The sequence below is a fragment of the Mustela lutreola genome, chromosome 12, assembly GCF_030435805.1.
Source record: "Mustela lutreola isolate mMusLut2 chromosome 12, mMusLut2.pri, whole genome shotgun sequence".
Lineage (NCBI taxonomy): Eukaryota > Metazoa > Chordata > Mammalia > Carnivora > Mustelidae > Mustela > Mustela lutreola.
In genome coordinates, this window is record NC_081301.1 from 25215722 (window position 1) to 25242836 (window position 27115).

Genomic DNA, 27115 nt, shown 5'->3' on the forward strand with positions numbered 1-27115 from the left:
TCTAAACCTTCACACACCATTTTGATTTACATTTTTGATGCAGAACATTCCTCTATAAAAATCCAATTGGTGATACATATCTGAGCAGAAATGTTAACTTTTAAAATCCCAGCTCACACCTCACTTTAATAGGACCTTTGTTTTCCATACCTGTATAGGCTCAATGGCTTCAATTAGCTCTCCTGTACATGCAGTGAAGGCAACACTATGTTATTATTCCTACATTTCATATCTGTAAATGATCTACAACAGATGCACATAGACGCATGTGAAAAAAATTCTTTATTAATTTCTCACATTTCATTACAAAAATGTATGTTGCAAACAACTTGAATAACCTACTTGTGTTTTTGTTGTTTTTAAAACCCTTGGCTTCAAGAACTCAGAATCTCCCTCTCTCCTATCAAGTATCGGGAAACACTGATTATTGGAGTCAACAGGTTCTCATTTTGCTATTTATCTTCTTCTCTCAAGCTCTGAAAAAAAATGTCCTCTGTATAAATTAAACAAAAAAAAAAGTTGTAAATTCTATGTCATTACAGTCAACAGAATTATAATAATGCATCCAAAATGTGCGGCCACAAAATATCAGGTATATGTTTGAAAACAAAAAAAAAATGACATTCTAGCCCTGTTAAAAGGATAATGGTCCCATATTTTTATTAACAGGTTAGCAAAACAAAATCCAATGGATTACAATATTTACATGTTATTTGAAAAATAAAGTAGTGATAAAAGCATGTCACAATTATTTTCTTTTTTTCCTTTTTCTTTCCTTTTTTCCTTTTTTTCTTTCTTTTTTTTTTTTTTTGTTTGTTGTTGGTTTTTTTTTTTTTTTTTTTTTTTTTTTTTGTTTGTTTTTTTTTTTTTTTTTGGTAACCATTACAAACACCCAATCCAGGTATGGAACTGTTTAATACATTTGAAATGAGGCCAATTAAAAACAAATATGAACATAAAATGTTATCTTTGTCTAGATCACACTTTCCCCATTTTCTGGTTTCCACATGATGGCCCCCATCCCTAAAAAAAAAAAAAATTAAATTAAAACAAACACCCTACAAATAAAATTTCTTAACAGCAAGAAAATAAAAGAAGAACATGCTTTTCAAGTAAGCACTTATTCCACAAATGCAGTATCTTTCCATGGATTTTATTTGAAGCTGTGTGGGACACTGTCATCTCAGCAATTCCCTGTCCCTTTCTCCCCCCGCCCCCCCCCCCACAACCCTTCCAAGTAAAACAAAAACAAAAACAAAACAAAACATGAAAACCAAAGGACTCACACACACGCACAAGAGCACACACGCATCAAAGCACACACACACACAGGCTTCTCTATAACCTAGGCTTCAAAAAAAGTTCTTTTCTACTTTTTTGGAATGAAACCTTTTGTTCACAATCAGAACATATTATAAATGTAGACTTAGATTTAGTCTAAGCTGCTCCCTCCTGAAAAAGCTAATATGGGGAAACAGAGCAGCTGGCAGCTAGATTAAAAAAAAAAAAAAGTAGTTCTCCAGGCTCCATGTAGGATATAAGTATTTCTTGTCCACTCTCACCAAAGAGATGGGATTCTAGCACATCCCCTTGTCCCATAAAAATAAATGAAAAACCCTCCCCCAAACACAATGCAAACAAAAACTGAACACAGATTTCAAAATCACACACAAAAGCCAGCCCATTCTAACAAATTATTTGTGTGAGACGGATAATGTGTTAATTTGACGAGCAACAAAAGGGTGAAGAGGACTTCCTCATCTGGCCCACAAGCTGCATAGCTGTGCCAAAAAGTTTGGTTCTTTAGTTAAATTAAGGGAAAAAAAAAAAAAAGCTAACCTCTTTGTTATTTCCATGTTTTAAAATAAAAACATTCCTATTCACAAAAAAAACCTAAATCTCCCTTGCCCCCAAATTAAAACAATAACACGCACACAAAAAACAATTTATGTCAAAACTGAATTGTGCTGTGTTTGTAACACTCAAATTGATAGAAAATAAACATATGGCAAACAAAACTCCACAGTCACCGTAAAATTAGCTCACATGAATCTACCAAATTCTAAATTATAGTTGAACACTAATAAACAGCTTACCTGGAATAAAGGATGACAATTCACAAACAGTTATCTAATAATTAAAGTCTGTTTCTTTTTTTTGTTTTGTTTTTTACTAAAATAATTAAAAAAATCACAGTATTTTAAGAAATAAAACCCACGTGGGGATTTTAAGCACAATTTGTGTTCCTTTCTTTAAAACTCTCTTTTTTTTTCTCCATTCACCGTCTTGCCCAGCAGTTCTCTCTACATTTAACCACGACGACGACAGGTAGTACTGACAAATGCAGAGAATTCCCTTGGTTAAGTTTGAGGTACTAGGAAACAGGTGACTGTTTTATGCAAAGCAGTTTTTTGTTCTCTGTTTTTGATTTTTTTGTGTTTTTTTTGTTTGTTTTTTCCCAAAGCGGCTGCAGTTAGGTCTTGAAAAAGCTTAAGGTATTAAAACTAGAAAAACGCACCAAAAGATGTGCGTCAAAAAGTTGTTCCCCTAAGAGAAGTCTTTTACTGTCATGGAGCTTCTGTTTCCACATCCTGTCCAAGACCGCCACAGAGCACACCGTGCACACGGGAGGTGCTTCCATATTCCACAACAAATGACACTTCCATGATGGAGATCCGGAAGAATAGGTGTAGTGATGGAAAAGGAGCCACATATTCCAACCATTTAAATAACTTTAATTTACATACTCATTCACACAGGTACCAGTGCTTTGAAAATAGATTGTTCAGTCCTAAAAAGCAGCTTTGTTCTGTCTTCTTTTCTGTCCACCCCCCTTCTCAGCCCAAGCTGGCCCTCCCACTTTCTCATCACGGTTCAAGTACGGTTTGATTAAGAATTTCACCAAACGCTTATTCATTTTTGGCCTCTGTATTCTCCAGGAGAGATTTGTCAGCAGCTACTACACAAATGGCTACTGTTTCGCTCTTTAGGGAAAAGTCTATCCCGATTGCCTCGTCATCTTCCTTTTCCTCTATAGAGGGCATCTTAATACTGTCCTCCACACTCTCTTTCAGGTGGATTTCTTCTCTGCTCACCTGCTTGGTGTCATTCAACGCCCTGGAAAAACATTGATGGGAGAGACAGGTGAGTATGCATTTTTTTTTTTTCCAATTAAACCAAAAAAGTGTCCTTATTTCCCTGCTCCTAAAAAGACCTTGGGGTTTCCTTTGCATAAATGCCACGAATGTAGGACTAAATTGCCAGTGATTTATCTTTGCTACCTGTTATGCTTAGGACATGTCTTTCTGGCCTCTTATCAAAGATGTGAATCTACAAAAGTAGCCATTATTATACTATGTTTTAATTACACCATGTGTAATGTGGACACATTAACATGATTATTTTATGTTCCCTCATCTACTGGGTTGGTCACAGGTCACAAGTGGTAGTAGTGAGAACCGTTTTTGCTCAAGCTCATCGGTGGAACTCACAAGCTTGGAGACTGGCCATATTTAATAAGACTAAATAAAAAGAGGAACTCAGGTGAAGATTTAATGGACAGGTTCAGAAACAAATCACAGAAACAAAGAACAAAAACCTGAAGATGGAACCCATGGTTTGGGAAGTTTAGTTACCTTCTCTGAAGTTTAGATGCTTGGGGTTTCCGGGGCATTTTCTACTTGAGTACTAACTAACTCCTAGGTTCTCTCTTTGTCTCGTGGGCTAAGAGTGCCTTGTCTAGAGGACGATTTTATGTTCAGGGATCTTGCAAGTGTTTTATGGGTATGCTCCCACCTACCTGGGAGGCAGGCAGAAGCTGGCTCTGTCCCCGAGGCAGAGCACTGAAGGCACCAAGAGGTGCGAGGGCATGTTCAAGGCCACTCAGGGAATGAGTCATCACAGAGGCAGGAACAGAAGCCAGATCTTTTGACCCCGGTCCACGCTCTATCAGAGAATGTCATGCTAATGAAAGCTGAAGGGACACTGGCTGAAGAATAGCACTAAACTTCCACGCGAGGACTTGGGTGGGATTTGTCATTCATAAAGATGATTTTTTTCTCATTTGACTTGTGTCTGGGTGACCGTTTAAAAAAAAAAAAAAAATCAACAAAAAAGCACAAAACCTAGTTCCTGACAGCTGCCTCTCCTCCCATGCCCAGAAGTGTGACACAGATGGAAGGCTCTATGGATTGTGAGGGGAACAACAACCACCACCGCAAAAAACCAACCCCCGCCCCCCAAACCCCACAAACAACAACAACCACAACAAAACAAAAAGAACCTGCTCTCCCTGCCAATTCTCACTTCTCTGGGCAAGTGATGGCTTGGGATGGCTCAACTTACATGCCGTGTCTCAGCACATGCCTTTCCCACTCAGAGCCCTGTGAAAATGCCCGTCCGCAAAATTCACACGGAAAACGTTTCTCGGTGTTAATAGCAGCCCCATGGTCGGAAAATCTCATCAGATCTGTGAGGAGAAAGCAGAATTGTTACCTGTGTGCTTGCTGTGGGAGGGGGCAGAAGAGTTAAGTCCACATTCATTAGGACCTGCACTTGTAAAACCATCCGTGAAGGCCATTTCCAGATGCCTTACTCTTTTTCCTCCTGGCTTCTCACCTAGAGGTGTTTCTTGGCTAGTTCTCAAGAACCACCCCTGGTTCCCAGGCCCCCAGCCTCCCCATGCCTCCTCATGGCCCCAGCTGCTCCCATCACAAATAATCTGGGGTTTTCTGGCCCAAAGAACTCCCAATAGTGTCTCAGCAGGTTTGTCTGCTGCATCTCCCCCTTCAGGGACGCTCTGTCAGTGACTCCCAGGTTAGCGACTATCCATTTCCTATCCCACACAGGTTTATGTTTGCTCGCTAAAAAGAACACAGACACACTGGACCAGCTTCCGCGTAGCAGACTTCAGAGTTTCAGCTGGTTCCAAGTAAGGCCGGGGGGCTCACAGCTTGCGCTCACCTTTCACGGATGTCCTAATCCGTACCTCACAGGGTAGCTACGGGCCCTGAATGGGAGCTGAGAGCGAAGAACCTAGCGTGAACGGGAATCCTGGCCAACAGGGAGGCTGGTGTGTGAAAACATGTCCTGAGCTGGTGAGGGACCCTGGCCGGCTGCTGGCATCTTCCCCTGTCAGTGGTACTTGTGAATATGGGGGTATAGACATTTCTGGACAGGCCTGTTGTCAACATCAAACACTGACTGTCGTTTTGTTTTCTCCATGGCGCTGGGCACATGCTAGGGGACTGAAAAACAGTGGACCGGCCAGCTAATTTTTTACAGACCACTCCCCCTGGCAAACTCAAAGATGAGAGCTCATATGGCCTTTGTGTTCTCCTGAGTCCCAAGCCCTTATGTCTTTCATTATGCCACAGAGGGCCCACCTTCCCGAGGGGAATAAATGGCAGGACCGAGACAGGCCTGCAGCCACGCTGCAAAGTGAAGGCAGGGCAGGGGAAGGGAAATGTCCATCATCTCTCCATAGCAGATCGCTCTGTGCCTGTACGTACAAGACGGTACGGGGGGGGTGTGTCTCCTGGTTGAAATACTCCATCTAATAAGATCCTCAGGATGATGATAACAGGATAGGTGTCTCTGTGCTGCCTTAATCTTTAGCACAAAAAGCTATGTGAATGGGGCCAGTTTTAACAAAAGATGAAACATTTTCTCACAAATTAAGAAGATCACCACACAAGCCATTAAAAATAATTGCACAGACTATCTTCCTTGATTCTTTTCATTGGAAATGAGACAGCACCATCTGCTCTGCGCATTAATTCCTTAGCAGGGATTATCTTGGGCAAGAAATCAACAGAATGCCTTCCTGACTCCTCCCAACTGCATAATGAGAGGGGGTGGGGAGGATTCTGCTTGGGTTAATTTTGATTTCTTCATGCCTCGCTTCTTCTCTTTTAAATTCCCTCCGAGCTGCCTAGGCAGGACCTGTGGTGTGGCCGTGGTCAGTCTCCGGTTCCCGTGCTGGAGAGAGTGCAGGGAGTGGGGGGAGCTACAAGGACATGAGCCCCCCAAACTGAGTGTGCCTGATCAAAGTCTACACTGCCAATGAGGGGCATACTCCTGGCACATTTGCTCCTTTACCCTTAGGAAACATGAAACCAGTCATCTATTCTTTCCAATGGCTCATGCTGTTTCATCCTCAAAGGAGGAGGCCAGTCATTACCTGTCACACATCAAATAGCTCTCCATCACTCCCGAGAGCTGTGCTAAAGCCACCTCCCGCTCTACTCCTAGAAGACAGACCGTCTGGCAAAAACACCCCGAGGCTACTGTGTGCCATTTCTTCTTGTTGGCAAGGATATACCTAGATGGTGGAAAATTGATTCAAAGGAGATGAGACAAAGGAGGCTGTTCTTTCAAGAATCATGAGGGGGATGGGGGGTAGGCTTGGAAAGCCCATTAGCATCAGTAGAAGTTACTCACGTAAATCCCCTACCCTCAGAGAGGAATACATGCTCCGCCACCCCAAGACTTTTTCCCTATGAGGTTAGCGCTCACGAATGTGGATACTGCACTTTCCGATGAGAAGCAACCAGACACCATGAAATTCTTTCCAGTCAAAAACTGAACTGGTCTGATGCCCCAGTACCCGTGCGAAGGGCATAGGCAAGCAAGGGAATTTGCCTGGTGCCCCCCATCCCTAACGGCCATCTATTTTTCTAATTTACAATGCTTTCACTTAGGAGGAATCACAGAGGAGGGGAGGACTAAAAGGGGTTCTTGCCTCTGCCGCGCTTATAACCTCTAAAATCGTATGTGCTCAGCTTCAGAGATTAAAAAAAGCCATAGCATCCAACGAGGAATAATTTATTTCCTGGAGAGGAACAGCAGGGCACAGAGCATCATGAAGCAAAAGGAGCCTCTGTACCCTCTGTCAAAAGCATCCTCTTCCAGAGAACTCTGGTAACAGTGCACAGACGTTAAAGAATTCATCACTAAGAACATATTTGTAAAATGTTTAAAAAAAAGAGAGAGAAAAATAGGAACCATGCTTCCTCAGATCATAGCCATTTTCCTTGCAAGAAATGGATCATTATGGACTCTCCTAATAAAAGTTGTGACTTGACAAGGGCAGTCAACCTAGAATGGTAGGCTGTGTTCTCCGTCAGTTCCTTTTTCAGGCTGACCATAGGCACAGGGGCTTTGAAGAGCTGGCAGTCCCTGCTGTTGTCTTCGGTGGGTGGGAGTGGGGGTTGAGGGGCCTAACTGGCCCCTCACATGGCAAACCTGTGGTCTCCTGCTATGATGTCATGCTAGGAATGGAGTGGGAGTGGGGCAGGTCAGGAAAAAGGACCGGGAGAATCTCTGAGGGAAATGGCCACCAACCAGGCTTTCTTAAGCCTGCAGACAGAGCAAGGAGGAAAAACAAAGATACTCTGTAGAAGTGTACCTCAGAGTTGAGGCCCAAAGGGGGTTCACGGTTAGGTCTCCTGAGATGAAGAACATTCCACTGCCCAAGGGGTTGGGGACGTGGACTGGGGATGTAGTGCAGAGATCTTGCCTTTGGAGCCAAAAGACCCAAATTCAGTCTCCAAGTTATGATATATTTTTCCTTTCCTTTGAGTGCTTAAATGTTCTGGGTCTTTATTTCCCCATTTGTAAAATGCTAGTAATACCATATACATTGCAGGGTTTATCATTTATGTGGTGGTTACTTCCAGGAACTAGGCTGGTGTCTTGTACATGATCTCATCCAAGCCTTCCACAACTCTAAGCCAGATCCCAGCGGCCAACTGCAGAACCATTTACATTATAGAAGATGACAGAAAAAGGGTTCTATAAAACCCACCAACACTGGATCTGGCACGTAAGGAAGCTCGATGCTGGTAACTAACATCATTCTTCTTGTATCTATGCTTATTTTTCACATTTGTTAACCATGTGCTTTTGATGAATCCGCAATAACCAACCTAACAGATCCCAAACCCATATTCTGATATGCACTGTCCCAGGATTTCCACAATGTGCTATGCTGAACAATAGAACACCAACTCTCGACCATATAAATGTATATCTACAGCTAAATATACTTCTGGAAAACTTTATTTTGAAAGTAATTATAGACTCAGAGGAAACTGGAAAACTAGTAGAAAAATCCCACAAAACCTTTCCCTAAAAACACGTGGTTGAATGAAAACTGTTGGCCTCTTTCTCCCTCTTCACAGGGCAAAAAGAGCAGCAAGGGGTTAAGGAACCAGGCAGAGGGACTTCTAGAAAAGCCCAGAGCTCAAGTCTTTCGCAGGCTCTCCTGCCCCCCCAGCTTCAATTTTAGCCCCAGCAGCAGTAATATTACCTAAGTGCCCAACGGAAACTTCTTTCACATTCCCCCACAGCTTTACAGTGTCCTGTCTCACTGTCTGCCTGTCCTTACTGTGAAGATTCCCTAGACACCAATTTTCCTTATTAAAAACAAATCATCCCCATGTATTTTTTACAAACATATAGCTATAGTTAGAAAATGTCTGTTTTCCTTGGAGTTCCTATAGCTGGTAATAGTTTATGAAGATGGCCCCTGACATGTTTCTTAAGTCAGTCTGTTCTGCTACTTAACTAAGAAGGATCATTCCTTCTGCCTCTCCTCCAACAACCTTCTGCCTCCCTTCTGTCTCACCATGGACGTGCTACATGCCATCTGGGCCTCCAAGGGCAGGGCTGAGACTAACCTCTGTCATCAGCCTTGCTGCTCATTTCTTCTTCCTTGTCCTCGTCCTCACTGCTGGAGCTTTCCATCTTTTCCTTCATCTGTTCCAGCTGATCCAAGTTAACCCGTCCAACCAGCTCAAAATTACGGCTCACCTGAAAAAGGTCCAAATGAATAACAGAATCATGAGCCACAGACCGAAGAGGGCTCTCCCCGGGGGAGAGATTTTTCTACCACCACTTTCTCTTGACCGTGTTTTTGGAACCAGGACCAAACAACACCAGTGCCCAAGAAGCTCTTTTCTTCTCTTGGGCTGTTCCAAGGGTGGATCTGTCCTTTACCCTCTTGTTCCAACATTTTTAAAGGAACACTGGACCTTCCTCACCATATGCAGCAAAAAACACGAGCTCCAGCTGGCAGGAAATCAAAGTATCACAAAGCCTGGGGTACAGAGTAGGTGTCCAATAATGCTCTTTTTGAGTTGAATTCAAAGGTGTAACTTTTGTAAACTACCAAATTTCAAATACCTCTGGAGGCGAAGAGGCTCTGTGAGTATCCTGAAAACTATCACGAGAGTCAGAACCTTCTTCTACATGATCTTATCAGCCTGGAGGCTGTGGGGCCCCAGCTTAAGCCAGATGACTACTATTGGACTCCCAACTCCGTATATGGAAGACAACACCGTTACTGTGAGTATTACTGTTTTTGAAGCAGGCCATAACCTGTCGATTAAGGCTGGGATTACCTGAAAAAAAAAAAAAAAATCTAGAGTAACCCCTAAAAGCCCTCTAAGTGTTAACTATGGCTGATTTTTATTTATGTAAAACGTGGTTAGAATAATGTGGGAATCCACGCTTTCTTCCAAATAATGCCCAAGGGAAATCCACACTGGGAAAACTTTATAATGAGGCTATGTTTAGGGGTCTCACATTGGCAGTAGCACAAAATTCACCTTCTTGACTAATCTATTTTCAGAACCTCTCCAGTTGTGTGTATAGAATTATTAGGAATGACAGGTTAGCATGAACTCAAGCCTACACAATGTCTCCAGCCCACAGGCAACGGTGATGGGCTTATTCCTCTGTGGAAGGTGCTGTGCTCCCCCTGTTGGGGGTCAGGAAAGGGACCCACAAAGATGAAAGAGACCCAGTCCTGGCCTCCAGAGGCTCACAGTTTAGTTGAAGTGGGAAAGCAGGCATTATTAATCAGACTCAAAGGTAGATTTCCATAGCTGCTACAATACAGATAGAACATATTGAGGACATAGGAGAGGAAAGGGAGAATTTACAAGATAATCCCAAAATACCCTCTGGGACCAGACTGGAACAAAGATTTGCTGAGCACCACCAATTCCATATGCCTGGCAGATGGGAACATCCTCATCAACTGTGACAAATGGTAGTGAAAGAGACTCCGAGTACCAGGGCCAATAAGACAGTCCTGAGAAAAGACTTAATATTGCTCCAACAACATCCTGTAGAAGGTAGGCAGCATTGAAAAAGAGGACGAAAACTCAGAATAAAAGCTCTTTTAAAATGAGAGAAACAATGGATTGATCTAACTGTAATAATGCGGTTCATGAAATCAGGTAACACTGAACTCCGAGAATAAGTCAACGTGAGGACGGAGAGATGTTTTTGCAGTCCTCAATGCTAAGCACTCAGGGAAGGCAACATCTTATTTTGGTGATTTGCAAAATTAATTAAAATTAAAAATTTGTAGACGAAGGTGCCAACAAGGAGGAAGAGTCGAGTTCAGAATCTTTATTTCTCTTTCTCGTTCCTGTTCACAGGAACAGTCTTCAAAGAGCTTTTGCTTACAGCACCTTCCTATCTGGATTTTTCTACTACGCCTCACTCCTACAGACCCATATTGACTTTTCTTTGTTTTTATGACATAAAAGCAAAAAGAGAACAAGGAGCATGGATGGGCTTTGAAGTCTGACAGATCTGAGTTCAAGTTCAGAGTCTGTCATTATTAACCACATGACTGTGGGTAAGTTGCTCAACAGCCACCCTCCGTGTCCCCATTCGTTAAAAGGGTAGGTCAGCACACTACCCGAAACACAATAGTTCCCCAAAATGCAGTTTCCTTCTCCTTTCTGGGAATGTGGCCTTTTCCAATCTTGGCTTTTGGAAACGCTTAGAACAAGCATCGTAAATGCATATTTATGAAGTTATGTTTAGCCACAAACTCTACATTTTAACCAAATAGCATTTATGACAAATATTTGAATAAAAAAGTTTTCTGGGTTGCCAGTTTTTCAGGAAAACGAGGCAAGGTTCCAATTTACCTAACTTTGAAATATGTGTGAAGTAACACATCCTTAAGTGACCAGTACATAGAAGGGAGCCTTTTCTGACCTCTTCCCTCCACTTTCCATCTCTAGCCGGGGCGTCAGCAGGTGTGTGTAAGAGGTGTGAGTGGCGACCCCTGCCAGGAAATGAAAATAACCAAACCAAGAAAGGTCAAGAAGATCCTCAAACACCTTCTGTAATCCATATGTATTCATTGGTCCACTTACTTGTTCCTTCCTTCCTTCCTTCCTTCCTTCCGCAAGGATACCTCCACCCCCTCCCTGCCCGGGCCCCACGCAAGGTATAGAAGCCCCTGCTTCTCAACGAGCTCATGGTGACAGAAGGAGATCTGTCACAAAACCAAATGTTATTTTTTTCTTTTCCCCCTTCTGGGTTTTTCATTTTCCCATTACCATCATTCCTTCATTGGGAAACATCTTGGGTTCGGCACAATTTTAAAAGAATATATGGTATTTCCGCGATATGACGTTCATCCAGGGCTAACCCAGAATTTATCTGTCCTGGAGATTTCTAAAGGCTTTGTTAGGTAATTAAAAGATTTACTACACTAAAAACTAAAAATCTTGCCACTTAATTAGAAGATTTTAAAAGAAAAACTGTTTATAGTGCTGGGCTCTTACTAAACTTTAAATCCCCAATCAGCCATCCAGTATTAGTATTAATACAAAAGGAAGACTCCTTCTGCATTCATTCATTCATTCATTCATTCACTCATTCATCTATTTTAAAAGATTTACTTGGGGTGCTTGGGTGGCTCAGTGGGTTAATGCTTCTGCCTTCAGCTCAGGCCATGATCTCAGGGTCTTGGGATCGAGCCCTGCATTGGGCTCTCTGCTCAGCGGGGAGCCTGCTTCCCCTCTCTCTCTGCCTGCGTCTTGGCCTACTTGTGATCTCTGTCAAATAAATAAATAAAATCTTAAAAAAAAAAAAGAGATTTATTTATTTGAGAGACAGCAAGTGAGTGCAGGGGTGGAGGGAGAGGGAAAGAGAAACTTGAGCAGACTCCTCACTGAGCCCTCACATGGGGCCTGGTCCCACAACCCTGAGATCATGACCTGAGCTGAAACCAAGGGTCAGATGCTTAACTCATTAAGCTACCCCAGGGGCCCCCTCCTGCATTAAAAAATTTTTTTTGAACTATTATTTGGAATTTTAATTATTTCTCAAAGATAGTAGGACTTTATCATATTCATTTAAAAAAGTGATATTAAAAATTGTGATACGGTCAACACAGAATGTACACTAGTTTTGGGCATACCATTAGTGACTGGTCTCTACAGTAAGCTCTGCTCACCACCAGTGTGGCTATTGCTGAACACTATGCATTACTATTACGGTACCATTGACTGTAGTCCCCATCCTGTTCCCCCCATCCCTGCCACTGACTCATTTCCCCAACCAGGAGCCTCTCTCCCCCTCTCCCCTTCACCCACTGTGCCCATTCCCCACCACACTCCTCCCTGGCAAGCATCAGTTCTCTATATTTATCGGTCTATTTCTTTTTCTTTTTCTTTTTGCTTGTTTTTTAGATCCCACATATAAGTGAAATCATTTGGTGCTTGTCTTCTCGGTCGCACTTGTTTCACTTGGCATCCTACTCTCTAGGTACCCCCCTTGCCGCGCCGTGGAGCCACCATCTTACCTGGAATAAGGCAAGCTCCCCGCCCCCTCCCTCCTTGCTGCTTTCCCAGCATGCCTTCTTGCCCCTTCTTGCATTGATTCTCCAGTGTGATCTGAGAGTAAAAATAAATATGTAAATCTACTCATGTCAGTTTCTGCTTGCCCTGAGGACAGGGTAAAATCTGAATTTCTCACTGTAGTTAGAAATGGCCAACTCTCTTCTCACCCTGGCTCATCTTTTACAGCCCACTGCTGCCACCCTGAACTCATGGACGTTTCCAGGATACGCCGTGCTCTTAACTATGGGCCTTTCTCTGCACATGCCCCTTCTCTCTGCCTGCAATTCTGCGGTCTCGTTCACACAGTCACTCCTGTCTTCCAGCCCTGCTTCTGTGTCACTACACCAGGGGGACCTTCCCTAAACTCCTTGTAGGTAGATTATCCTTACTCTCCGCTTCCACATGCTCTCCCCTCCCCTTTTATAGTTCATCCCATTCGGGGGTTGATTGTTTATGGCCTGCCGCCCCCAGTGAGCTGCAAGCTCCATGAGGACAGACGGACACTCTACTTCTCATTCACAGCTGGTTGGCCATGTTTGTCAGAGCGGCTGCTGCGCTCACCTCTTGCCTACTACAGGCCTTCCTTCTAACGCAGTGTATCTTTCGTTCCTATACAGGTCACATAGAATAACTGGGGAGCAGAAAAAGCTTCAAGTCTGACTACTTACACATACGACTGTCAACAAGGTATTGTACTTCCGTAATCCCGCTCTCCATGCGTAGGGTATTTAATTGCTGAAATTGTATTAAAACACACAAGTGGGTATCCTGCCTTTTTTAATGCATGGCATGGTATAAATATTCTCTGTATGAATATCATTTTTAATCACTCCATATGTATCTTATTAAGTAAATAAGATTATAGTTTACCTGACTCCTCCCATGAGTTTACCTTTGGCTATCCCTGGCTTTTTAGTGTTAGAAACCAATAATAAATCTTACTGTATATAAATTATACAATTTCTTTCACGTTTAGCTTTAATTTTATAGGCTATATTGCCAGATGTGAAATTATAGGATCAAACGGACTTTTACTCAAGTTCCAACTGATGTCTGGGTTGGCTTCTACAGGGATCATAGCAGTGAGTTACTTTCTGAACCTGGAGATTGGAGGACACACTGAGGGAAAGTCCCTTCTTTCTCTGGAGGTACACAGAAATGTATTACCTTGTATCCCAAAAGGTCCACAATAGAGGGAGAAACAGCAAAGCTAAGAGTTTGAGATTTAGAATCTGGCTCCTCGGAGCCTTTGGAAGGCAGAAGTAACCGTATGTGTGTTTGAAGGTTGGACTGTTCAAATACAAAATCCCTTGGACTATAAAACTATAGAGAGCCTTATATCCCGTGGAAGTTACTTGTGATTGCCTGCAAATCCAAAGTCCCCTGTGAAGGCCACTAAGAATGTGGGAAAAAGTGCCAACAACCAGCAAGAAGCGTTCCCCGTTAACAATGGAGAGCCGACACTGTTAGCCCTTCTGAGCTCACGCTCGGTAGTCAAGCTCCACACCTGTGTGTGTCCTTTTGCGTCTTGGTTTGTAGCCATGCAGCAGAGTGAATGCATTTCCCTAGCAGATGAACGAATTTCCATACTTGAGGCTTATTCTATGGGAGAAGCATTCCATGATTTACAAATACTACCAAGTTGAACATGCATTTTCATACTACGGCGGCAAACCCAGTCTTACAGGAAAGACTGGTGTGAACTTGCTGGCTAACGAAAGCAGGAAACCGGACACCCCTGTCCTCACATTACTTAGCCGACGTTAAATGGGGGAGACTGTGATCAAGAAGAATCCCTCCATGTTTCCAGAGCTCTCCCCACTTCTCACTTAACATCTGTACCTTCAAAGGGACATGCTGTCAGGCTGAGCACATCACCTAATACTGCCTGTTCATGTTAAAAAAGAAAGGCCAGAGGGAACATTTTTTATTTGCAGAGAAAGTGACACCAGAGAATATGGAGAAACTGCCTTGTACATCAGAAATGCCCATCTCAGGCCCACGCCGAGGACGTGTAGCACTGCAAAGATTTTTAAAGGCCTTATGGCACGGGTGGGCACACTTTCTGCAGAGGGCCAGATAAGCAAGTATTCTGGGCTTTCGGACCGTCTAGTTTCTGTCACAGTGACTCACCTGCTGCTGCAGCTTGAAAACGGCCACAGACAGTATGGGAATGGATGAGCACGGCTGTGTTCCAAGACCACCGCATTGACGGACACTGGAGTTTGAAATTCATATAATTTCACATGTTATGGAATAGTACTCTTTTGATTTTCTTCAACCATTTAAAAAATGTCAAAACCCTTCTTAACTGGTGGGCCACAGAAAAACAGGCAGGGGCCCGGATTTGGTCCATGGACCAGGGTTTGCCAACCTCTAACTTACACTATCAGGTGGTCGACCCAGCGATCTCTGCCTCTCTTGGAAAGTCAGAATGGGAATGAAATCAGGGAAAGCAAAACATCATCTCTACGATTTCTTGGAGGAAGATGGTCCAAGGTGCAGGTAAAAATCTTGAATTCTCGGATCAGAGCCTTTTGATCAGAGCTCTCATAAAAGCTTTTAGAAGGGATATTCAGCTAAGTGTATTAAAGTTCTATGGGAGATAAGCCATGACACCATATATGCTGTGCTGCTGTCTTATTTTGCAGGTACCTTTATCAAGCATTTAACATGCTGGCTTGTGGTTCTTTATTTAAGTTTGTTTCCCCTCCTTGGTTATAAATTCTTCCAAGGTGGCAACTCTTTCCTATTTAGCTTTATATGCTCAGTATAGAGTATAAGATCGATCCTCTCACTGACACACAGTAATGCTGTTTGAATTTACTGGTAACATAAAAACCACGGGAGATCATAGAGTATAAAGAACTTCGTAATGTCGTACCCAGTGATAAAAATTAGCTTGCTAATAAGACTGAACATTTTCTAAAAGATTTTCAGTTCTTACCAAATATCTATTATGTGCTAAAAGTTAATCTAGTCGTTTTCACGTGGATCACTTAACCTTTATGGCTACTCAGAGAGGTAAGTGTTTCCTTTTATATTTGTAAATAAGGGAAGCAACACACAAGAAGCTAAGTGATAAAGCCAGAATTAGAACTCACATCTTCAGAGGACAAGGCTCCAGCTTTCCCCATTATTATGCAAATCATCTGCAGAAATGCAAAATTATGTACAAAATGTGTAAAAATTACCCACGGGATACCAACTGAACACAAGAAGGCAGCAGAAAAAAGTACTGTGACTATAATGTTCCAAAATTTGATGAATAGAGGAGTAGAATCTTTTGAAAATTTTTCTTCAAAATAAAAACCTTTCTAAGAACAGTAAGAGTAGAGGTTGGAAGAGTGCCCAGGAAGGTACAGAGCACAGGAGTCAAGGGGAATATCTACTTTCTTTTGTAATTACTAAGCCAGAAGCAGAAAACACGCTTCTGCTGACCTAACTTAGCAGAAACCCAGACAAAACCAAGTCATTTTGAGCATCTCAGGATAACTGCAGTCACCAGTACTCAAGAAAGCCCAGTGAAAGGCATCATTAAGAAAGTCAAAGAACCCTGTTGCTGGCCAACAGAGCTGTTGCGAATATCCTGAACTTGAAACCCAGAGGGCAACGTGTGGCTGGTGCTGTCAGTTCTTGCTTATATGAACAAACAGGATATTTAAAATATTTGATTTGAAAAGTGATTTTGTACACTGATTTATTTAGCAAACAGCTATCAGAAACTTTACTGTATGCAGGGTACCATGACTAGATTTTGGAAGAAAAGACAGATAAATAACACGGTTTCCATTTTAAGGACGTTGCATCCAATGGCAAGATGGAGACTCGTTAAGTGTAAGTTTTAGCAGGAGCCGTTCAGTTTGGAGAGTTTAGTGGATAATTTCAAAAGTTACAGGCAAAGACCATCTTCAAATGTCTACTTAAAAAATACCATGTAAGGTTCGACCAGGCACATCCCTCGGAAAAATGGTCAGAAAAATGCTCTTTCCACATTTACTTCTTATGTCCAAAATCCATGAAAGAAACGGGGGCTGTGGTCAACAAATCAAGAAACAAGACTACTATAACGAAAAGCGGAACTGATGTGATGTAATCTTCAGGAGAAACCTCCAGCTTGGATCAATCCTCAGTCGATCAAGATAAAGCTGCTGGCACTCAGTTTCAAAATTAAACGCAGTCCCAAAACATGTGGCCAAAGGTGTGTTTTATAATTTGGAATCAAAGGAAGTTTCTTTTGTTTTCTTTCTTCTCATTTCCTTTGCTGGACACAAATGTTCTATGGGACTCTTCTGCCACTGTGGATTTTACTAGTCCAGAAAACTGAACAATTTTATTGGCATAACTGAAATGTTGGTGATGCCTCCTGAGCTTAAGGTCGTGCTGCTTCCCCCAAACCGGCAAAGAGTAAGAGTAAGAGATCCGAGTTCCTTAGTTTGGCCGCCTGAGGCTCCATTTGTATAAAAAATTAAAAACATTTCAAAGTAAATTCAATTAGTGAATGTGTATTGCCTGAATAGACTATCCTTCTAAATTTAATATAGCGAACATGACAATTTTATGAGCAAACCAAGTTAGAGATAATATATTTTTATGTTCCTTAAACTAGCAAAGAGACTCCAGAACTATAAAGAACACTAACAAGGTACCGCATACACTTAAAAACTTTCTTTAAAAAAATGAGTTTTTTAACTGTGAGAAGGGGAAGGTTTTTTTTTTTTTTTTTCTTCTTCTTCATGACTTTAAGGTCCTTAAAACTGTTGTCCTCATCTCTCACCAGCATTACTAATAAACGGTGCTACTAACGGAGGGCTTCAGAGTGTGTGTGTGTGGGTAAGCGCGTTGGGTAAGCGCGTGTGAAGAGAGGGAGGGATTGAAGGCATAGAGCAGTCTGTCTCTAGAAGAGATAGTGAGATCGAAAAGAACAGAACTGAAGGATGAAAAATAAAATTTTAAATCGCTTGTACTATTTACTTTAGATTCCAAGAGACTGCAAGTGAGTCTTTGGTCACTGGTGCAAAGATTAAGGTCTAGGAAGACAAGATGTTGCGTCATGTTCACCATGAGGGCTGCTCTCATCCCTCTTGTACTGCACCCGGGCTTCTGAGGATAAACAGGGCAGCGTGCATCCAGCACAGGCAAGGATCTGGTTCTTGACTAGAAGCGGATATTTGACTTCAAGGATCCTTCCTGAAGGACCGGGATTCTGCCTAGTCAACTTGACAGAGACATTCCTGAGGTCTCCAGGCTTTGCAGGTAGAATTCAGTTCAGCTTTGGAGATCCAATTCTGTTCAATGACATCCTTTGATGAGAGACACATCCTACGGTCTTGTAGTTTCCTCTGCAGATTCTCTCCACCACACAAATCACCTCACGGTATTAGTGGAAGAAGAGGGTGAGCGATGCTCTCAAAACAGTCTTACTGGGTGGGGGTAGGGAAAAGTAAACTTTAATTTAGAACTAATGGCTAAGTCTATTGCACTTTATTTTTGGTGGTTTACACAATAGTCTGGATCTCCAGCATCTTGTAGATTGATCTGTTCCCAGGATCAAGTTCATTTAAAAAAAAAAAAAAAAGAAAGAAAAAAGCCTGCAGGAAATTAACATTTTTGAGGATCTACTATGTGGGTCAGGTCCTGGGAAACTTGAATCTTTTAGGTATGAGGTATAATTTACTCACCATAAAAGTCATCTGTTTTAAATAAATAGTTCAGTGAGTTTTAGTAAATGTATGCATTTGTGCAACCCTCACCACAATTTCATTTAAGAATTCTTCTCTTACTTTGAGAAGTTCCCTCATAACCTCTGCAATCCCTCTCCCAACCTCCAGCCCCACACAACCTCCAACTTGCTTTATCTCCACAGTTTTGTCTTTTCTAGAAATTTCATGTATAGGGAATCATATAATATGTGATCTTTCGTGTCTAGCTCCTGTCTGATTAACATGATCTTCTTGAGATTTATCCATGTTGCTCCATGTATCAGTAGGCTCATTTATTTGTATTTTTAAAAAGATTTTATTTATTTGAGAGAGAGAGAAAGTGAGAGAGAACATGAGAGGGGAGAAGGTCAGAGGGAGCTGGGAGCCTGATTGTGGGACTCAATCCCGGGAATTGGGGATCATGTGGTCCAACCAACTGAGCCACCCAGGAGTCCCTCATTTCTTTGTACTGATTAGTTTCCCATTTTATGGATATAGCACATTTTGTTTTTCCATCCAATTTATGTGGGAGCAGACTCACTGGATCAGACAGCAAGTGGATGTTTAACTTTTAAACAAATTGCCAAAATGCTCCCAAGTGAATATGCCATTTTACATTCCAACCAACACTGTATGAGATTTCCAGTTTCTCCACATCCTTGCCAACACTTCGGCACTATCTTCTTAATTTCAGCCGTTCTTGTGGGTGGATAGTGACATCTTACTGTTGTCTTATTTTGCGTTTTCCTAGATGAATCTTACCGAGCTCACGTGATCACTTGTCATTTGTGTATCCTCACAGGTAACTTGACTATTCACATTTTTTTCTCATGCTAAACTGAGTTTTTATCTTCTCACTATTGAGTTGTAGAAGTTCTTTGTATATTTTGGTTAAAAACCTTTGCTAGATAATTACTTTGCAAATATTTGCTTCCAATCTGTTGCTTGCCTTTTTGTTTTGTTAATAGTGTTTCTGAAGAGCAGAAATTTATGTTTGATGACATCTAATTTACTCATTTTTCTTCTTTTTAATGTCTGTAGCTTTTGTATTGTATCTAAGAAAATTTCTCTTAATCCAAGGAGATTTTCTACTCTTTTTCTGGAGTTTTATGGTTTTAGTTCATAGGCTGAAGTTTATGATCCATTTTGACATAATTTTTTTTGTTAGGAGTGAATTAAGGGTCAATGATCATTACTTTGTATGTGGGTATCCAACTGTTCAAGCACTATTTGTGGAAGAACTATCCTTCCCTTATTACCTTGGTACCCTTGGTTAAAAGAAAAAAGTCAACTGACCACATGGGGGCTGACTTCCGGACTTTTTCTTCTGCATCAGTGATCCACGCATCTATCCTTATGCTAATACCACATGCTCTGGTGTAAAATAGCTTTTGAAATAAGGAAGGGTGAAGTCCTCCAATTTTATTCTTTTTCTTTAGTGTTTAGGCTATTCTAGATCCTCTGCATTTACATGGTAGGATCAGTCTGTCAACGTCTATCAAAGAAAAGAGGTCTTGACAGAGATTCCATCAGATCTATAGATCAATTTGGGGAGAATTGCCAATATTGGGTCCTCTCATCCAGGAATACAGTATATGTTGCATTAACTGAGTTCTCTTATTTTTCCTCAAAAACATCTTGTAGGGGCGCCTGGGTGGCTCAGTGGGTTAAGCCACTGCCTTCAGCTCGGGTCATGATCTCAGGGTCCTGGGATCGAGTCCCGCATCGGGCTCTCTGCTCGGCGGGGAGCCTGCTTCCTCCTCTCTCTCTGCCTGCCTCTCTGCCTACTTGTGATCTCTGTCTGTCAAATAAATAAATAAAATCTTTAAAAAAAAAAAAAAACATCTTGTAATTTTCAGTGTATAGCCTTCACAGTTCCTATGTTAAATTTATTCTTAAATATTATATTCTTTTAGATGTTACCGTAAATGAAATTAATCAAATCTTACTTTCTGATTTCCATTTCTAGTATGTAGACATGGAATTGATTTTTGCATATTGCCCTTATGTCCTACAACTTTGCTATACTAATATCCTTGCAGCTTTAAAAAAAAAAATACAGATTACTTAGATTTTTCCATGTACAAAGTCACCTTGTCTGTGAATTGTCTGTGAATGCAAGTAGTCTCATTTCTTCCAATTCTTACACCTTTAATTTTTTGTTCTTGCCTTATGGTCCTTGACATTTTTAAAAAAGATTTTATTTATTTGAGAGACAGAGAGAAAGAGAGAGCAGGAGTAGGTAAAGCAAGAGAGTGAGAAGCAGGTTCCCCACTGAGCAGGGAACCAGACTTGGGGCTCCCTCCCAGGACCCTGAGATCAAGACCTGAACCTAAAGCAGATGCTTAACCAACTGAGCCACCCAGGCATTTTGGTCCTTGACTTTTATTTGGATGATTAGCAAATGTCACTTTAGCTCATTGTACAATGATACTCCTATCCCTTTCATAAATGCTGAAATCACCAATAAATTGAATTTTTTTTTTAATTGATGGTTTTTAACCAGTGTATGTCACTGCCTACCAGTCAGAACTTCCATTTCAGCAGCACTGTTATCCTTGTTTATAGTGTCTGGGGGCACTTGGGTGGCTCAGTCAGTTAAGCGTCTGCCTTTGGCTCAGGTCATGATCCCGGAGTCCTGGGATCAAGCCCTGCATCGGGCTCTCTGCTCAGCAGGAGCCTGCTTCCATCTCTCCCTCTGCCTCTCACCTCCCATTTGTTCTCTCTCTTTCTCGCTGTATTCTCTCTCTTTCACATAAATAAATACAATCTTTAAAAAAAAAAAGTGCTTGGATAGTTATTTAAAAAATTCGACATACATTTTATTCTCATCATTTAGAAATGGAGAAATAGAAAGCAGGAGAAAGCGCTGCCGTCAGTAATAAGCAGGAGTCTCGTAAACTTAACAACAATTGAGACAATGGTGAACATCATTAGGCACGCTGGAAGTGGCAATTCTTTAGCCTGTTACGTGCTCACTGAACTTAATAAGCTGGTCAGCCACGAGAAAGAGTAAAATTAAAGAACATAACATGGCATAGTGAAAATATAACATCAAAAGTATCCAAGATGCAAGGTATAATTAGTGATTTTTAAATATATTTTAGTTCTTTGGGAACTTAACTGCCTTTCTGATAGGTACCACAGATCAATTCTGAGGAACACCTTGGGTCTCATCAAAGTGTGGGATATACCAGGACTTCATTTAATCTTGCACAACTTCTGAGGAAGATAAAATGATTCCCATTTAGAAATCAGAAAATACAGAAATTTAAGTAACTTGCTAAAGTTGTACAGTCAGCAGTGGAGACAAGATTCAAAGTCAGGTCTGTTTGGTTCCAGAAGCTCTAAATTGGGCCCCTCTCGTCTGGCACTATCCACTGCCCTGATGGATACCCTGAAGCCCCAACCTTCCATGCCCGCTCAGGAAGTCCTCAGTTCCATGCAGGTATGGTTCTAACCTTCTCACCAGTGACTCACAGTAACTGTGTAACAACGGGAGAATTTATCTTCCTGGTTTGCGCTCTCCCAAAATACCAGCCCAAAGGCTTGAACACTATAATAAAAAGATCTGAGGTGGTTACATAAATAAGATCCATGTGCAAAAATGTAGAAAGCTTGGTTTGAAATGGATGGGCGATTACCCTTTGAGTTTGGGGGCAGAGATGCCCAGGAAGTTTGACTGAGAAAGGCTATGAAAGTTTTTCAGTGAGGTAAACTCAAGCTTTTCTTCTCTGCTTTCAGTTTTGGGCAGACACATTAGAAAATGAATGCATTCCTGAGCAGAAAAGTGCCTACAAAACCATTTCATTACGGAGGGGTGGTAAAGCACAGCCTTCTCTGTCCCACACCCTGCAGAAAAATTCTAACCCTTGGACATAGAGGATTCAGGCGCAAGTCTTGATAACTCGGGGTTTGCAAAGCCAGAAAAGAGGAGGACACGGAACAGAAAAAAGAAACTATTAAAAGCCCTTCTCATTGGGCCTTAAGTAAACACTCCCTCGCTATTTTGGATTTTGGGGTCAATTAGAAAACATTTCAATCAGCTTTTTTTTTTCAAGAAACAAATACAGATTGTAGCTCCTCTACACTCTGGGCAAGCCACAAAACCAGAAGCAAGCACCTCGGTTCCCCCATGTGCCAAATAAACCCTCTGAAGCCGCCCTGTAGGACCCTGCCTTCCGATCAGCACACCTTTGGAAGACAAGTTTTCTTCACAAACCCCTTATTTTAGGTCAGACTGATCTGTTTTTTATCAATCCTCCTCCCTCAGTAAAACACATCTTTTCCAATCCTTACAGTGTTTAGACATGAACAGCAAGGCTTTGGAAAATCTCAGTAGTTAGCAAAATAGTGGAAACGACCTACATGGTTGAGGGACAAGGTGGCTGGCCATCACATCAGGGGTCAGCACCTCCGTCCAGGTCCTCTGCCTGCTGCCTACTTCTGTAAACAAGGGATCGCTGGGACACAGCCGTGCCCGTTCATTTATGTCTTGTCTGTGGCTGCTTTCTTGCTACAAAAGGCAGAGTTGCATGCTTACCACTGAGGCCATCTGGCCTGCAAAGCCTAAAATATTGACTATCTGGTTCTTTATAGAGAAAGTTCGTCAATTCCTGTGACGATACATTTAAAAATAACATGGAAAAATACTCCTGTGAGGTTGTCAAGTAAAAAAAAAACAAAACTTTTTTTTAGAAGGATGACATAGTAGTTTACATGTGGTATCACCAGAATTAGGTAAAACAAGGGGAAATGGGCAGAGAAGAGATAAAAAGGGCCAAGCAGGTGGATTTGGTGGCAGCATCCGGGGTGACTTTCCTTATGCTCATCTCTGTGTTCCAGTTTCCTAACATGACCTCTCATTTCTTTCATCATAGAAAAAAGTCGGAAACGTGCCCGCAACCTTTAGTCCCAACTCGCCCCCAGCGGGTGTGACCACCTGGAGCTCAGTGTCCCGGCCAGGCCCGATCCCCACAGGGGTGCCGTGGGGTGAGGGCAGGAAGACGGCAGGTACCTTATGCTCATCCCGAAGGTGGCTGTCCAGTTCCTCCGTGTGCTTGGTCTCATAGTAGCAGAGCTGGCATTTGTAAGGTTTTAGTTCGTTGTGCTTTTCTATGTGTTGCTGGAGGCTCTCGTCACTGGAGCAGGTGAAGGTGCACTTATCACAGCGGAAAACTACTCCCTGCAAGTATTTGGACAGTTTGGAACGGCACACTTCGATGGGGACAACTCGCTCTTCTGTGGAAACAAATTGAATGGAAAGATGGAAGTTTTTACTGATGGTCCGCACGTGCTGTTTTTGGAATAAAGGAAGGAACTCAACCGGTTTTGCTACCTTTCGTGGGTGTCCATGAACTCATGTGCACACTGCCTCTCCCTCCGTTCCCCAAACAGCATCTTCTGGTCCAGGTAAGTGTTTGTAAGACCAAAGCCTCTTGGTGTACTCCATCCCCAGAGTGATCTTTATACCGAGGAGGGAGGCTGGGAGGTGCTTGCTAATTCCTGAATGCAGGTGGCTAACGGAGGGGATGAGACTGGCTGCCACGGTTTACCCAGCGCGATGACGACTGACAGCCCGCCTGAGCACCTCCTTAGTATGTGCTATTTGAGCTGGACCCAGAGATGCCCCTAAGCAGAGAGGGAACAGATGGTTCCTAAGCACCTGTGTGCTCCAATGGTGCACCTTTACTGGCAACTCTCTTAGGCTGGAGGTATTCCTGTTTTTACAAATCAGTAAAGCAACGGACAGGACTCTTAGTAACTTTCCAAAGATCACAGACGTTGTAATTCGCCCAGCTGTGATCTCCATCCCCGCCTGTCGAAAAGCAAACCGTTTACGGCCCACTGTTTCCAGTTCCACTCCTGTTTCCCCTTCTGAGATGCTCTCAAGAAGACCGTTGTCCTTCTCCTGAAACCAAGGGAATCTCTAATAACAAATTTTAAAAACAAAGGACCTGTAGGTTTTCATTCACTAAAACTCCAGCTCTAACTCAGAGAAGCTCACAAATGAAATGGCTGCGGGAAACATTCAGGGTGTGGGGGGGGGGCCCGCTGGGGGGGGGGTGAGGGAGATAGGGAGGATTTGTGCCTTTTCAGACAATCTGTAATCTGATTGTCACAAGGGAAAAAATAAAAGAGAGAGAGGATTTGGGTGCTTTGCCCATTAACATACCAAATGCTGTAGGGCTGGAAATGCGTGTGCTTGTTTATTTTGCACTCTCTCACCCTTGTGTTTAACTGCTCAAATTAAATTTCACACCAGTCTGCCCAGAGTATCGGTGCACGCGCCAGATATCCATAACTGGGATAAAATTAAAATCTGTGCTATTTATGCAAGGATCAAATATAGCGTGTGTTTTCATGCTGTGTCTGGATTTCAGAAGACTCTGGAAGTTTACAAATGGACGCACACAACATATACTTATATTATTTAGAAATAGCAATGTATTATTAAGTCAAGAAAGCGTGATTTATTCTCAGAGTCACTGAGTAGCAACATTTCCAGACATCAGTGCTTTGTGCACTGAGGCAGCTCTCTCTGAGAGCCCTCCCGTTGTGTTGGCCGGGGTTGGCCCTTGGGGAATCCTCCCCACCCAAAGCCACGCTGTGGGCTCAGCAACCACATTCTCACTGCATGCAGGGCAGTCCCTGCCTTGGAAGTCCTTGAATACGGCGATTAACTGGCTAGCAAAAAGCTGGCCAGAGGAAGCGTGGAAGGTGGTGTCTGCTACATATTCCCCAGAGCTCTAATGCATATGTTAGTTTCCCTATACAAAGAGTCAGTCGCTTATTTAGCAATATAAATATTTTTAAACCAAAGTAGAGCAGACAGCTAAGAAACACATGATTATAATGTAATCCACACATTTTCTTAGAATAGCAAATGTTTAACAGTCTTCTAACCATTCAGTTCTATGGTTCGGTGTAATCGGAGGAAAAAAGGCTTTGGCATAAGCCAGCCGGAGTCCTGAGAAAGCCCAGGCCATGACGTTCCACTCGTGGGGCCTGGGGCTTCTCAACAGTAGCTCTCCTGACATTCTGAGGCTCGAAAAGGCTATACTCCGGGGGCTGTACTCTGCCCTGCGGGATGTTCACAAGGGTCCCTGGACTCCACTGACCTGCCCTGGCACCCTTCTTCCCCAAGGGTGACAACCAAAAATGCCTCCGGACAAAGGCACCCTGACTCCAACTGATGACCACTACTCGACACCAAGTGTCAGCATTACCTCCAGCTGCTCTGGCTAAGACACGGGTGCAAGCCGGCGCCCAAGCACGAGATGGGTACAGGCTGAACCACTGGGATGGGCCCAATGCCTCAGGGGCTCACGGGCAGTGCTCCCACGGACTTTTCTGCCGCCTTGATGCTGCAACCCCCTTTGCTCTGTGTTGGCTCCCACTCTGGGTTGTGTCATTTCTGCTGCATGCACTCTGTCTCCAGCCCTGCCGACTGCCAGGGAGATGGACCACAGCTGGTCTAACAGCCCCTGTAATGATGCCTCCAGCACCTTGGAGACAGCCGTGCGGCCAAGCCTCCAGTCTTCACTTCTCCCCATAAAGAATCGCTTCTTTCAGACTGGGGTTTTACAGGCCTCCCTTTCAACTGCTCTACCACCTTAGTTTTCTTTGCAGTTTCCCATTTCACTATGTAGATCTAAGTGAATCTTAACAAAGTCATGAGCCCTCAAAATAGCCTGGAGTTTAAATAATAATGATTCATGGAAGTGACCATGGCGATTTACCAGGAGCTCACTCTGTTTCAAGCACTGTTAAGCATTCTACCCTCATGGTTAAATTTTTATTCTCGAAAGACTCTGCAAAGTCAGTTTTATTACCTTTAGTTTATTGGTGTGGAAGCTGAGGACTGGCCTGCTGCACGCCTTCCTCAAAGTCACGCCTCTGGTTCAGAACAAAGTTGTGACCTGGGAGCACAGGTCTCCTGGCTGACCTGTGCCAGCACCCTCCTCTCCTTCACCCCCGGAAAAGAACTCTCTTGGATCATTAGATCCGCATGCCGTTCACTGATGAGCCTCTGATTCCTAACCGATTAAGAGTTCAAGAGCTACAGACATATCTAAGGCAACCATTTCTAGTTGAACTTCTTTCGAGTATCTTCTGAATCAGGTAAGAGGCAGCTTCCTGCTTGCTTCCTCACTCTGAAACATCAGACTTCTCATTTCCAAATGAAGACACCCCAACATTCCAAGTCTCTGGGTTACGTGGACTTGTACTAAGATGTTCATTTTAGGGGGAAAAAAAGTTAATTTTTCTACCTGAAAACACGACTAACACGACCAAGATAAAAAACAAGACAGACTTGGAAAGGTGGGCAAATCACTGACAGTGCCTTCTGAATGAGGTTATTCATTACTGAGGCAAGTCAAGGACATAAAGTTAGAGACTGGAATGTTTCCAGGTATGGATGGAGCCCTGTCTTGGCTACAGAAGCCCAGGGCTCAAGGCTTTTTTTTTTCTATGAAGGCAGCGACAACTGTGGGTCTTTCTTGACTTCACACCTCTCAAAATTACCTTGGGTAAGAAACCAAGGCTTGAATCACACTCATTGTGACTCAGCTTCCAGAGCTGGCTGCAAAAATATTATGACTTCACCAGTTTGACTACAAGATAGATTGTGTCTCTCATCTCTTCCTACTCAAAGGCTGCTTGGTGCTGCAGCTGGACACGAAGCCCAGGAGGAATGCCCCACGGAAGCCTGTGGGAACCCAAGCGCAACAGAGCTTAGAAGGGTGTGTTGTC

The 27115-nt window shown here is 42.8% G+C and overlaps 1 protein-coding gene and 1 long non-coding RNA gene across 10 annotated transcripts in view; one reads left to right on the plus strand and one right to left on the minus strand.

Annotated features, from left to right (window-relative positions):
- Positions 1–265: 265 nt before the first annotated feature.
- The window catches only part of ZNF462 (zinc finger protein 462), a 138531-nt gene continuing 111681 nt past the window's right edge, over positions 266–27115 (minus strand). For 6 of the 9 annotated variants that reach the window (XM_059143327.1, XM_059143326.1, XM_059143328.1 and 3 more), the window contains 4 exons: positions 23376–23599; positions 8682–8814; positions 4345–4468; positions 266–3117 (listed from right to left, as the gene is read on the minus strand). In XM_059143327.1, coding sequence (XP_058999310.1) covers positions 2910–3117; positions 4345–4468; positions 8682–8814; positions 23376–23599 — 689 coding nt within the window. In that variant the 3' untranslated portion in view covers positions 266–2909. Of the gene's footprint in view, positions 3118–3799; positions 3946–4344; positions 4469–8681; positions 8815–14603; positions 14875–23375; positions 23600–27115 lie in introns of those variants that run through there. The other 3 variants (XR_009346628.1, XR_009346629.1, XM_059143330.1) reach the window with 3 other exon arrangements.
- Positions 3074–12630, plus strand: LOC131813141 (uncharacterized). The gene is made up of 4 exons (XR_009346630.1): positions 3074–3144; positions 7680–9348; positions 10563–10654; positions 12507–12630. It is a non-coding gene; the product is annotated as an uncharacterized LOC131813141 (long non-coding RNA).